This window comes from Phalacrocorax carbo, chromosome 3 (assembly GCF_963921805.1).
Source record: "Phalacrocorax carbo chromosome 3, bPhaCar2.1, whole genome shotgun sequence".
NCBI classification, from domain to species: Eukaryota; Metazoa; Chordata; class Aves; order Suliformes; family Phalacrocoracidae; genus Phalacrocorax; species Phalacrocorax carbo.
This window is the reverse complement of record NC_087515.1, coordinates 41,469,045-41,483,607: the sequence shown is the minus strand read 5'-3', so window position 1 is coordinate 41,483,607 and position 14,563 is coordinate 41,469,045. Positions and strand designations below refer to the sequence as shown.

Sequence of the window (14,563 nt, the reverse complement as noted above, 5' to 3'; positions counted from 1 at the left end):
GAAGGCTTTCTTTAGCATCCCGTGGAAAGGCAGTGCAGCTGCTTTAGTCCAGGAACTGTTTGCAAAGCTCTTGCCTGGGAGGATGCAAAACCTCCCAAGGCTCCTCATGCATTAACTGCTGCACAGCCTAGCATGAGCTACTCACCTTGCCTGGACCCCTTAATCCACACATCAGTGTATTTAACACCACTGTATTAAAGAAGGCAGCTTACAGAAAGGCTGTTGGGCATTTACTAGCTAGGCTCTTGGGAGGCAGAGATTATAAAACAGGAGTTTAATGAACAGGGTGCTGGGCAGAGGAGTTCAAGTCACATGTAGGAATCCACGTGCCCAAGTGATAAAGGCATGGTCAGGGAAAGCAGCTACACCCAGGAGCAGCCCAGCCAGGGAAGGGCAGCTGGCTCAAGCAAGGCACCAGGGTCACTGCAGAACCCAGGGCACAAGCAAGGTGGGAGCCAGGACAGGTACTTTAGATGATTTACAGAGTTAGTGGAAGAGGGGTGGAATTAGCAGCTTTATTTGAAATCAAAGCAATCTGATAGAACAACAAGAGGAATTGCATTACATGGAATTTTTTTTTTTGGTAAATGTAAAAAATAGCACATTATTTTAGAATATTTCACCTTTGTAATAGTATTGCAAGGTATTCAGCATTTGAAAGCACCTCCCATGTAGGAACACTTTCTAGACACCAGTAAGGCACCACCAACTCTTGAGTAGGCACAGGAAACAGAGGCAATGGTCTGACAATTCATTCAACACACTTTTAGGCTTCCCAATACCAACTCAGCAGCAGTGAAGCCATATGAGAAAGTACTGATCCAGCATTAATTTCTTTAGTAGCTCAAATAATTTTTTTTCCCTCTTAAACAGGCTTCCTTTGAAGAAGCAGGCTTTACCCCAGATCAGGTGTCATCTTGCCTGTACATCTAACCTCCTGCCAGAGTATCTACAAACCATCCCCCAGCAGGAGGCATCCAGCCAGCACAAATTGTACACCGCTTGCTCTGCACAGATCAGGGAAAGGCAACCCACAACTCCAGCCTGACCCAGATCTCCTCTGTCTTACAGTCAGAATAGAAACAGCACAAATCTGCTGTTATTGTGGGTCCAAACAGAGGCACTGACACAGTGACTAACTTAACTGAGAAAGTCAGGAAAAACCAGAGCAGAGCCCCAGATACGCTGAAAAGTGAATGTAGCTCTAGAAACTGAAGATGCAACAAGCTGAAATAGGTTGAAGGCTTGCAACTGTGTCAGAAGTATTCAGTCACTCCTCCTCCCCTCCTTGGATATCAAATATCAGAGCTGACACTGCAAAGGCAGATCTCTAAAGCTGTAGTATCTGTTCCCATCAAAATGAGGAGAAGCAGGAAAGGGAGAAGTCACTGCCTGTGGGAGTGACTGGTGTCTGCAGAGTCAGAGAGTGATCTGGGGCTTGCAGATACACAGCCCTGAATGACCAAAGGAATGACAGACCTCCCTCCCACTGCTCATCTTGACTCCCAGGGACAGTTCACTTAGAGATGCACTTTAAGAAAAATGAACTACCAATGAAAGAATATGAACAACAGTCTGTACAACCCCGTCAAGTGCCTGTTGACAGCCCTCTTTGTGCTGGCGGGAACAGAGCACCACAGCTCAGTCAAAGCTGCATGAGGCTGGTCAGCTGACGGACCTTTTCCTCCACTGATTCAGCGTCAAACCAAATGAAGGAGGATGCAGATTCAAAATGGGGCTGTGAGTAGCTGATGTGAGGAAATGTGGGAACAGAATAGGTTTGCAGACATGAGCCATGCACATTTGGAATAGAAAGAAATAGTTAGAGAAGAGCACAAGGTAATTGATACTGGAAGAAAGGACCAGCGGATGCCCAATTCTTTTCTCTCTCTTTAAAGTATCTGCCACAACATGCCAGAGGTCTCAGGCCACTGTGCCTGATTGGTCTGGGGTTTCTGACGATTCCAGTGGTCTCTTACAGTGTCTCCATATGACTAGTCCCAGCCGAACAGCAAAGATCAAGCAAGTCATTGCCAGCAGAACAACTAGAAAAGAAACACAGAAGCATGTTAGTGCATGACAAAGTTGTTGTGTCTCTTCATACCCCAGCTCCCAGTATAGGGGGCACTCAGGGAAAGAGGATAAAAGAACCCCCTGTATAGGAGTCATTACCTGCCCTCCTACCCCCACCCCTCACATTGGAGTTATATTTTACAGAATTCAGAGTTCCACTGCTACCCAGTCAAACTCACCCAACACTTCCAGGTCAAGGCATGTCTAAAAGGGGAAGGCCTTATGGACACAGGAATAAAAGTGCATTACATTTACTATTCTTGGAGTGCTTTGTTAAACTATATGAAGAAACATGCACTAGTTTGGGAAAAGCACATTCTTGCCCTACCAGCCAAACAAGCTGAACCACTAAGAATGAAGTTTTGCTGTAGAAATGCACCTACTACAGGAACACAGCTGTCTGCAGAGATCATGCATACCTTCACATTCCTGGTGGCCATAACCATCAGGACATGTGTCTCCAGTGCTTTCATGCCTTTGGCAGACAAGCTCTGCTAAATCCTGCTGGATGCTTTTAGGCATTACCAGGCTCCAGCTGCCCTTACAGCAAAAAGGAACACATAATGGAGTGGCTGTGGTAGTGGTGCCAGTCCAGAAATTAGCTTTAGGCACTGATACATGGCAGAGGGAAGGCTGAAAGTTGGGAACATGCTCCCTTCTACAGTGGGAATAGGCATCTTAAACTGGTACAGCAGGATTCAGCTCAGTTCCTCTCATTCCAACATAAAACTACTCACAATGTCTTTTACCAGGCTGTGATTGTACATTATTCGGACAGCTTAAGCCCTTTTACAGTACATGACTACACTCAGCTACAGTGGCCTGCAGCAAACAAATAATCCCAGGACAACTTGTTAAGGCTAGCCTGAGTTCTGAGTAGGAGGGGAGCATGTGCAGAGTTTTGCATTGTGAGGTTCAGATACAACCCCTCCTTGGGTCAGAAATATATGCATTGCCTCTATATCCTAAATGATATAGGGTAAACGGAAGTCCACAGCCTTGATCCCAGCCTTGCTCTTTCTTTGGCCTGTCCTGTGTCAGATGGAGCTACCAGCAGAGGACCCAAGTGGATGATGGAGAATTGTGGGGCAAACATATTGCACCAGGAAGTGAACTTGACGCAACACAAGGTTTGAATCCAGCCCCAAGGCTCATGGGCAATTATTTCTGCTCTACTCTTTACTTTGCAAAATGAATACCTTCTAATAAATCACTAGTTCTGTTTTTTATAAATAATACTTTTCAAGAGGCAAGTATGTCTTTCTGCCCCTAATACACAGGAAAGGGGTGGAAGTGTTTACTGGCCTTCTTTTACAGGAGTTGGAAACAGTCCAAAATATTCACCTATAAAAATGCTATTTGTCGTTGGGGATGAAAATGAGAAGTTCTTGCATGCACTGCCAGTCAGAGCTATGATGACCACTGGGTAGATTGTAAGGTTATAGCGGACATACTTGTCAAGAAAGAAGTTTTCTAGATAAAACCTGTGAAGAAAAAGAGCAACCAAAGTAAGCATTTTCTCTGTGCATTTTTTTTCCATATAAAGTTTAAGAAAGGAATCGGACCAAGAATAGTTTTTTTGCAGGCCAGTTTGGACTAGAGTCCAAAACTGTTCATTTACTAAAATTCAGAATACTAATAAAAAATTAGCTAAGGTGAGTTTAGGGGAAAAGTCATGTTTCATGTTTTCCATATCAAGCCCTTATGTGCAAGCCTAGGGCAGCTTGGGCTCATGCAAGTCACAGCAACCTGTTCTTGGCTTATTGGCATTGCTGAGGGTCAGGGAAGAAAAGCTCTGCCTAGGCTCTCTGTTCATCTGCCATGAATTATAACAGAGGCCTTTATACTCAGTGTTGGTACAGGGACAGACTGTGAATGAATTGGGACAGATAGTCCAACCCATTTTTTGAGATGTGGAAGGGGTTTTTCAGGTTTGGTGGGAACCCATGAAATTGCTTACCATATTACTAGATCAAGAGCAAAGATGCTTAGAGAAGCAGTTGTTGCTGTTCCATTGGACACATTCCACTTGTAGATCAACACAATGGCAAAGTTCAGTAGAGTGGCAATGGTGGTCCATGTTGCATACAGCACCAGCCCATTCTGGACCTGCCACAACATGGTGAGATGACAAGCAGTGATAAAAAAGGTAATTTCTGTTTGTCTTTTGTGACCCATAGGTCCTGAGGCAGTTAAGCCAGCCTTCTGGACCTAGCTGCATGGCAAGTCCCTCAACATGGAGAAGGGTTGAAGCCCTGGAGTCCCCAAAGCACCCCAGAGATCCACCCCAGTGACAGCTGCATAATGCCCCATACAAAGCCCTGCAACCCCATGGGGTCTTCCCATCCCCACCTCAAAGCACACACTGCCTGGCTGCCCAGCCCAGTTGTTGCAGGTTGCTGTAACTAGCAGAGAGAACAGTGTTTTGAATCTCCACAACCTCCCAGCAAACATATTTGGCTACATGGAGCCTGCAGCAAGCAATAGTGAGAGCTGGAGGCACTCCTCAGTGAGGATGGGGATCCAAGCTATTCCGAGTTCCCTGCATTATACTCAGTTCCTGAGACACAAGGGTGTAAAGAGCACAGTCTGCTCCCAGTTTGTGCCAAGAGATTTAGAGATGTTTCCAGCAGAGTCAGTAGGAAGTTTTCTGTACAGCTTTGTAGGCTTCCCCCTCCACTGAAGACCCTCTTAGTCCTTTGATGGGCTTTTTCAGCTGACCCACTTTCTCACTGAGCAACACCAACATCAAACAAAGAAACCAAAGGTGTTTAAAGCACACACAGCAGCCATGGGCGGAACTGCAGTGTGAGGTGTCCTGGATGGGAAGGAAGGGTTTGGGGGTAGCAGGTTTGAGCTAGGAAAGAGGCACAAGGGGGGAATCAAGGAATGTTGGAGTATGAGTATGTTTATCTTCTTTTCTCTGTGCAGTTTGCCAAACAACCATCCACTCTTCTCAGGCAGTGGAAAAGAAATTTTCTTCCAGAACTTCACAAAATTCAGAAAGACAGCTGCATTTGAAACCTTGAGCAGTACACACTGCCCCATATAAGAAATACATATAATTTTTTTTGTAGTCAGCAGGGGCATCACCATCAGCTACAGCAACAGAAGCCACCCTTAGCAATGGCTTCGCCTTATACAAGAAATATTCTCTCCACCCCAAACACAAGTCTAGGCTGAAGTTTTCATACATCACTGAAGAAGTGATGGAGAAGTACAAGGGATATATCTTGCTCTGACTAATTCTCATGACATCTAATAGGAAACTGAGGTACAATTAAACCTGTGTGTACCTGCAGCAGGCACAAATTAAAGTCAGGGCAGAATTCCTACCTTACCCATCTCCTGTCATTGAATCTTTAATTCTCAATACCTTCAGTACAGTTTTGGGTGTGATTTGGTTTTTTTTTAAGCATTTACCAAGAGCACAACTTCCCAAATGCCACCTACTAGGATGCGGATGAGCCAGAGCTCAGCTTTGTGACCCTTCATAAACCATGAGGAATGGATGCTCAGCAGTCGGTGTGAAATGAAGAGGGTGGCACATGTAGTAAGAGTGAGGGCTGCCAGGAACACCAAGGCCGGGAGGAGGTATCTAGGACAAAGAATACATGCACACACACAATGTACAATATGTTTTTTTTCAGTAGTGTCACAATGCCTTAATTCATAGCATTAGTGTCTGGCCTTACTGACTTTAAGGTAATCACCCTTCATTAGAAGGTAATCATTACATGTAGCCCTCGTTTTAACAACATGATGCTTTATTGTGTTAATCAAAGTTCTTTTCCTGACTGCAACTGATTTCTTCACCTCTTGACAGCAATGCTCCTATAAGCCTTTCACGTGACCATGATTATGAAAACAATCCAAGGCAAGGAGCTTAACTGTGTTTATGAAGAGGGGCATGACTTCTCCCTTACCTATGGAGGAAAAAACAGACAAACAGCAGCTTTGAGGACATCTTAGACTTCAATAACCAATCCACCTCATGGGCAAAGTGAAAACATCATAACCCCAAACTTTTATAAGGCTACCTTTTGACAAGGCCTGCTATAGATTTTACAGGTGTGATTAAGCATCCACACATAGGGAAAAATGCAAAATGAAGTGTTGGAGTAGTCCCAACAGGAGGGTTAGAAAGCATTTGTAACAAAAGGCAACTTACTCTCGGTCCCACAGAAACAGCCATCCAACATTGAAGCCATTATTCAGAATCCACACCACATAAAAAGGTATTGGCAGCAAGTTTGGCTTTATGTAGACACATCCAAATTCATTCCTGCCCAGAAAAAAAGGGTATGGAGAAAGGAAAACAATGCCTGCACTGACTAACCAAACTTTCCTGGCCTCATTTTCCTCATGCTAACAGGGAGTCTATGTTGGAATTAAACATTTCAGCTTAAATCAGACTATTTCTCCTCTGCATCCTTCTCTGACACAAAGTACAGTCTCTGTGGCTTTCCCCCTGAGGACATTGTCGCATGGTGCAGAACTTCTTGCTGATCTCTGCACCATCACAGTTTTAGTGAGTACTGAGGATTGCTCCACAGATGCTGCAAAGCTTCTGCCACTGGTGATGGCAGCAATGGCATGGTCATGGGATTTTATCCCAGTTCCAAGGGAAAGGCTTATGGAATCATAGTGTGAGTGTATATGTAACATATATATATATATTGGGTGCATACACATACGTGTATATCAGGCATTGGCACAGGCTGCCCAGAGAGGTGGTGGAGTCATGACACTTCAGGGCACGGTTTAAGATGCATGGTGGTGTTGGGTTGACTGTTGGACTTGATGATCCTATAGGTCTTTTCCAACCTTTATGATTCTATAGTTTTAGGTATATAGACTTGATCACTCTTGTACCAACACATACTTCATTCTTCCCTAAACCTTCAGTGGTGGCCAATATCAACCAAGCAGCTTCTTACAAGTCACATGGAAACAGTAGATATACAAGATTCAAACTAAGCAGTCCATGGTCCCCCTTGACAGAAGAGCTACAATGTAAGTCTATCCCACAGAAGACATCACAGAATATTACAGATATTACGTGGTATTGCATGAGGCAGTTACTGATCTCATAGCCCCAGAAAAAGCTTCCAGTCCAGTTCAACAACCCAAAAGACTCCCCAACACCAATTCTCTGATCTCTAACAAAAAGTGAACTCAAAGCGTTAGCTCCATAATTCATTAATTTTGCCCCTGTGCGTTCTCAGCATCTAGAAGTGGCTAAGTGCAGCTACTGGCTAGCTCTGTCAAATCACATGAATCAGTGGAAGCCAGGCCTCACAGAACAGTTTACGTGCTTTGTGGCCTGTCCACACATTAAAGCAGTTCATATACACCTCCAAACTGCTTCCCTGCTTTGGATGCTGAACCTAGAAGATGCTCCAGCAGCAGAGCTTCAGCATGTCAAGCCAAGAGGAATGGCAGTGTGTTTAGTCTGACTAGAAACCCCAGAAAAGTGGGTAAGAGACTGAGCTACACAAGGAAAGAGCCACTGTCCCTCATTTATACCATAAGCAGGCAAAATACCTTCGACAGATCCCTGTCAAAGCATAGAGAAGCCAGGCAAGCTGCCAGGCATAGATGACATTCCAGATGAGGAAAGTCCAGCCAGCTGGTGTGAAGTCAGTGGTGTACTTCGCTGAGATGTTTCCAGGAGTTGTCCAGAACAGGCCTGTGGTGGTGAATGTTATTGCAAGCAAAAGTTACTACATAATAAGGATGTGGAAAGACTTTTGATTTCCCTCACTCTGCAATCTTCCTCAGGGCTTAGTCTACACCTCAGTGGGTCTGAGGGAGGCAAGAGGATGCCCTTGGCAAAAACAAGCAATGTGCTGCAATTGGCTTGCCTTGCTTTTAGACATCCATTATGGGATCACTGTCCCTGTGGGGAACCCTGAGCACCTCCCCTCTTATACAGAACCAGAAAAGCCAGTTGCAAGTGAAAGTCAGGGAGAAACACAGTGTCCATTTCTGACAGGTTCAGCTGGGTGGTGTTCAAACCAAGGGCCACTGACTTCTATAAACACACAGCAGCAGCTTGGAAGCTTCCACCAGGGATACAATGACAGCATATGCAAAGACTGCCCTTTACTCACAGCTAGATCCAGGGTCACCGGGGACAAGACCATTTACTTGGATTTCAAGGGACTGGATAGGGCTCAGGCACCTGGCTATAACACCTAGAGGATGCACCAGGTACTCCCATCTTTCACAGACCATGGTATATTTGGAGAAGCAATGAGGTGACAAACATCTATTCCATCTATGGCACTACATGATATAGTGCCTTGATTATATACAGACATATATAATCAGATATATGATTACATATATATGTAATACCCATATAGACACATAATCATACATAGAACTATCATTAAATGATATAATGCATGAAATGCACCTCTGAACAAAGACAATATGCTTGCATTACCTTTGAATATCCCAGTGGCATTTCCAGCATTCAGTATCACCATGACCGTGAAAGTAGTCAGAGACAGAAACATCACAAAAATCTTCAGCTTGTGTATAGCATCCATTTTACCTTACAACAAATTAGAAATATTGTTTGGCTATCTTAACATATGCTTGGGTTCATTCCATGCCCCAGAGACTGTTTTAAAAATAATATTGTAAATGCCCCAATTTGCTCACATTTTAGTTCTTATGAAAATACCACAAATAGAAGGCCTTGCATGGGCTAGGATCATCTTCTTTGAACCAGCAGGCTGTCCTCTTGACAGCAGTCTGTCTACAGCCCAGAGGACAGCCCAAAAAAACAGGGCAAGCAACAGATACTTCCCCAGAATACTCTTCCAGCACATCAAGGATTTCTAGTAGTAGCATCTTTAGTAGTTTCTCATGGGTTTTTAACACTGTAAACTCTCCAGATCCATTAAGTAATCTGATGATCTGGGGAAAAGCCCATCTCATGATGTTTAAGATTGACTGTTACCTCCCTCTGCCAGCCCCTAGCACTGTAAAGGCCAAAAGACCCCTGTACAAATTTCAGATAACAGCAAACACTACAAACACCTGGGAAGGATGCCTTATTTCTGGACAGCCCTGAAGCACAGAAACAAAGAGGCCTTGCTAGGTTGCAGAATTGAAATGAGAAGCCATGCCCAGTGAGCAGCCTGCTTTGCCAACACACATCTGTTACTGGCACAGTGCAAGAGAGAACTCAAATTTGCCTATGTATTGCAAAGGTTTTAAGGTCTAAATAATTAGCAAGCAAGTGTAAAAGAGGGATTGCAGCTTATCTTACAGCACTATTGCATTTACAGTGAAGCAAATGGGCCTATCATTTTGCCCTCTTTAAGAAAAAGATATGAAAACAATAAAACCTGGCTTTGCAGCTGAGTGATTTCTAGTTCAGTACAGCCTTTCACATGTACCTCTTTAATCCTGTAACTCCTACAAAGTAAGAACTTCTTTTCATGGTGGTATCACATCCTCAGCTACTGGCTGTAAATACAATTTAAATGATTTAGCAGGTCCCAAGAACTTTCTAGATTGTAAATATCTACATACTTTTTTTCAAGGTTTGTAAGTAGTGACTTGAGCTCTCCCAAGTGATCTCCATTAGTCCAGCATTTTTCTATCAAGGAAAAGTTTTGTGCCACCTGTAAGAATAAGCATACATGCACGCACCCACACTATAGGCAACAGCTTTATTTTCCCTCGCAGCTCAGCACTTAAACTGCCTTCTCTATACAATTGTACTTCAGTGCCTTCCAGGGGTGGCAGGAATAACAACTGAGTTGTTCCAAGCTGCTCAGCATTGATATAATAAATTCCAGTTCCCATTTCAGTGGATGGTTTTATAGTTCTGGGCTTTGTTCATGGACTAAGCTGCATCCAAGATAACATCACAAGGAAGTGGGAGGGGAAATTCTGTTTTCTGTAAATCCATACAAGCTTTTCCCTTTTCAGTTCTATCTAAACAGAAAACCACCTTTTTTTTTTTAATCAAAATCCTATGTGGAAGAACTCATTTAACTCAAGATATCAAATGCCAAAACAACATTTTCTTCAACAGATACATCAGATTAGCAAATTCTCAAAAGAAAAAACCACTTGTACTGTTAAATATATAATTTCTGACTCAGGAAATAACTAATCTGAAGATTTCTGAAAGCCAGGAAAATGTAGTAGAAGAAATATCACTGAACACTTGTCCTATTCTTATATTCTTTCCTTGAACATTGACTTTCGGCCACTCCAAACCAGTACATGAGACTAGATGGTCCTTTAATTTCACTGTCAGGCCAAATCTATGTTCTGCTGACAGTCCTGTAGTTGAATTCAGCACCTCATTTCTTTTTTATTAGCATATTTGGAAGCAGCTTTATTACACAGCTTCAGAGAAACCCATACTTGCTTACAGAAGTCCAGGAGGAAAGCCTTAGTTTAAAACTGGTCAGTAGTTTCACTACTGCCTCTCACCTCCTGCCTTCCTCTAATTTATTGCTGGCAATAAACAACTACAGGCAGGGAAATATTGCAGATATCAGGCACAAACACCCTGTAGAAGTATCAGAAATACTACTCACATGGATCCGCGCAGACTTTTTGGCAGTGTCTTACAGCTGTAGTTCAGCTACCACCAGGGCTGAGGAGTCTCTGCTGCTCAACCTTATCTAAAGAGATTTTGCACAACTTTCAGCAGATTAATCATTATGCATATTTTTAAAAATCACGGTAGTTAAACATGATTTCTGTCTGAGCTGCAGCCTCTGATTGGCTAAAGCCTCCCAAAAACAAGCACTTATGCAAGAGAAATGTGATTACTTAATGACGGCCTTTTATAACAGCCAGAGTAATGCACCCTCCCAACTTGCTGGCAGACAAAAGCTAATGAGTGCAAGCTCTCGGGCTCTTGCCTGTTTCATCCTTCCCTATCTCTGCCACAAGGAGGAAAACTGAACAATTAGGCACAAAATGTTGCATCTCAAAATCATAGCTAGGGCAGCACTCCTGTGTGGGAGAGGGGACACTTGCAGGGGTAGCTACAGAAACAGCCTGGATTTGGGGTTTGGGGAAGTTGGAAATGTAACACGTAGCAAGGTCTGGATCCTGTGAGCAGCTACAGATCTTCCTATAGCCCCAGAGGGAGATGAAAGCTGAGCTCCTCTCAGGACTTGGCACTCAGGGAGCATTTTAGTGTTAAACATTGTATAGATATAACTTCTCTTGTACAGCAAGCACATGTATAGTAATTCTGTATTTTTATACTTCACACCTATTCTTTGCAGTGCAGTGCATACTCTGTTGCAAAACCCCAAACTGGCCTCAAAGCTGGGCTTTTTAAAACAATTCCTAGATCTGAAGGACTCTAGAAACCCTAGGGAGAACATTCCTGATGTCAGAACCAGAAAGGAAGGAAAGATGAGAGGATAACCCCAAACCTGAAGTACTAAATGGACTTTTCCCTTTTTTTTTTTTTTTTTAATTGGTTTCAAGCATATTCTATTGGTAAATTTTTGTTCAGGTACAGAAGAGGCTCCTGTTCACACCATAAGCCAGTCCCACAGAAGCAGAGCAAGCTACAGTAGTCATCAGTCTCCACCCGCATCTCTGCCTGCTACAGGACTGCTGTCTCACCACACCCACTCCTTTCATTTTATATTTGCCCTCCTTTCCCCTCAAATTTAAACTATTATAGCCAATTAAAAATATGCTTCAGCATCATGATGTTATTTATCCAAGCTACTACAGTGCCTATCAAGCAGACAGTCTTGCTGGGGTCTCCCCCATGTCAAACAAAGGCAGTGAATAAACTAACACCTATCTTCATCCATTAGAAGCAACATCATGGGGCTAGGAATGAACACTGCTGGGTCTCCCTTCACCTTTGGGATGGGGGTACAAAGCCTACATGAACATGGATTTGCAGCTGTGGGGAAGGGCAGGGCATCCAGCCAGTACTGCTGTTCTGTCCCTTATCAGTGTAGATCTGAGGTCTACTCTTTGAAGATATTCTGATAAGGAAACCAGTGGCTTATGTATGATTATTTCATATCAGCCAGATATGCTCTACACACTGATCTCAAACAAGAACTCCTCATACATGACCTGTTCCTTGAAGAAAACCAAGGCCTGAGCTCAGTGTGGTGACATTAGCATCTTTCTCTCCCTCTTTTTCACTTTGTGTATCCCCTAGATGTGTACACGGTGATCCTCCCCATGTCCTACAACTACCTCCATCCAGGTTACAAGTTTACAAGCACTGTTACAGCAAGTATGGGCTGAAATACAAGCAGAACCTTTACTTACATCATATGTCACTCTCATCCTAGTATATAAAAATCTACAGTGCACTTCCCCACACTGGATGATGTCTTATTTATAGCCCATTTTATATATATAGTTTGTATATCTATATATGTATGTTTTTATTCATCAGATAGTCCAAATGACTTCAGCATCATGTCAGACATTACATTTTTATCCAGTGAATGGGTGGTCTGAAATTCTTTACTTAATACAGACAATTGTCTTACACACACCTGTTAGGCATGGCTGATCAGCCTGGTCCACACTGATCTAAACCAAGGGCAAGTTCCACATGCAGCAAATATTGGCCAAGTGGGAGAAACAACACACACTTTGCTGCCCCATATTTTTGCTGGTTATTTCATAATACATATCCTGTTTCAGTGAGACAACTGGAGGCAGTGTCACCATAGCAGTGGCTTTGTCTTCTTGCTGCAGTAAGCAAGGCAGAAGCTTTAGGCCCACATTCTGGGTTTCAAAAGGTTTTTTCAGAATAGATTGCAACACAGGCCTTACATAAAATAATCAAAATTATTTTATCATGCAGCTCTATGGAAATCCCCCAAAGTATGTTTCTAAAGTACAGAGAAATGTACTTAGTCCTTATAAATGTGTTAAAACTAAATGGCTCTTGCTTCACTAGGCTGCACAGCATTGCCAAAAGCAGAAATGCTCATTACAGATACAGCTCTAAGGTGCTAATGTCAAACTCAAAGCAGGCATTTATGGAAAGGCCCTACCTTTCTAGTGTATCTTCACTAATAGAATTTTTAGACTTCTGTCTTCCACATGGATTTCAGTTGAATACCCTTGCTGGCCTGTCAGATGAGTGACAAATGCAGCTATACATATTTCAGCCAAGAAATGGCTGTTAATGTCTGTATGCACAAGGGGAAGTATTATACAGTCCACATTTACAAAAGGAAACTCAAGATACTCTTGAAATCATGACACTTAGCAACAATGCTGAATTAAATCCACAACACAGGCAATGTTGAGCACTTTTCAGAGAATCACAGAACAGTAGGGATTGGAAGGGACCTCTGGAGATCATCTTGTCCAGCCCCCCTACTTGAGCAGGTACACCTAGAACAGGGGGCACAGGAACTCATCCAGGCAGGTTTTTAATATTTCCAGAGAAGGAGACTCCAAAACCTCTCTGGGCAGCCTGTTCCACTGCTCTGTCACCCTCACAGTAAAGAAGGTTTTTCTCATGTTTAGCTGGAACTTCCTCCAAAACGAACTTGTGCCCATTGCCCCTTGTCCTGTCATTGGGCACTATTGAAAAAAGTCTGGCCCCATCCTCTTGATACCTACCCTTCAGATATTTATAAGTATTGATAAGATCCCACTTGAATCTTCTCTTGTCCAGGCTGAACAAGCCCAGGTCTTGCAGCCTTTTCTCATAAGAGAGATGTTCCAGTCCCCTAATCATCTTGGCAGCTCTCTGCTGGACTCTTTCCAGTAGTTCCCTAATTTTCTTGAACTGGGGAGCCCAGAACTTGGACACAGTACTCCAGATGTGGCCTCAGTAGGGCAGAGTAGAGTGGGAGGATAGCTTCCCTTGACCTGCTGGCCACACTCCCAGGATACTGCTGGCTGCCTTGGCCACAAGGGCGCAGTGCTGGCTCATGGTCAGCTTGCTGTCCACCAGCACTCCCAGGTCCTTCTCAGCAGAGCTGCTTTCCAGCAGGTCAACCCCCAACCTGTACTGGTGCATGAAGTTGTTACTACCCAGGTGCAGGACCTTACACTTGCTCTTGTTAAACTTCATGAGGTTCCCTCAGCCCAGCTCTCCAGCCTGTCCAGGTCTAGTTGGATGGCAGCACAGCCTTCTGGCATATCAGCCACTCCTCCCAGTTTTGTATTGTCAGCAAACTTGCTGAGGGTACACTCTGTCCCTTCATCCAGGTCATTGATGAATATGTTGAACAGCACTGGACCCACCACAGACCCCTGGGGAACACTGCTAGTTACAGGTCTCCAACCAGACTCTGCACCATTGATCACAACCCTCTGAGCTCTGCCATTCAGCCAGTTCTTTATCCACCTCACTGTCCACTCATGTAACTCATACTTCCTAAGCTTACCTATGAGGATGTTATGAGAGACAGTGTCAAAAGCCTTGCTGAAGTTGAGGTAAACAACATCCACTGCTCTCCCTTCATCAACCCAGCCAGTCACACCATCA

General features: G+C 43.7%; 1 protein-coding gene across 1 annotated transcript; it reads right to left on the bottom strand.

Annotated features, from left to right (window-relative positions):
* Positions 1-515: 515 nt before the first annotated feature.
* On the bottom strand, positions 516-10,944 carry LOC135312843 (uncharacterized). The gene is made up of 9 exons (XM_064448610.1): positions 10,650-10,944; positions 9,628-9,719; positions 8,528-8,638; positions 7,621-7,765; positions 6,245-6,358; positions 5,527-5,671; positions 4,034-4,182; positions 3,418-3,557; positions 516-2,045 (listed from the first exon to the last, which is right to left on the bottom strand). The coding sequence occupies exons 2-9, from the start codon at positions 9,677-9,679 to the stop codon at positions 1,924-1,926; spliced, it is 978 nt and encodes a 325-aa protein (XP_064304680.1). The 5' UTR covers positions 9,680-9,719; positions 10,650-10,944; the 3' UTR covers positions 516-1,923.
* Between the last annotated feature and the right edge of the window lie 3,619 nt (positions 10,945-14,563).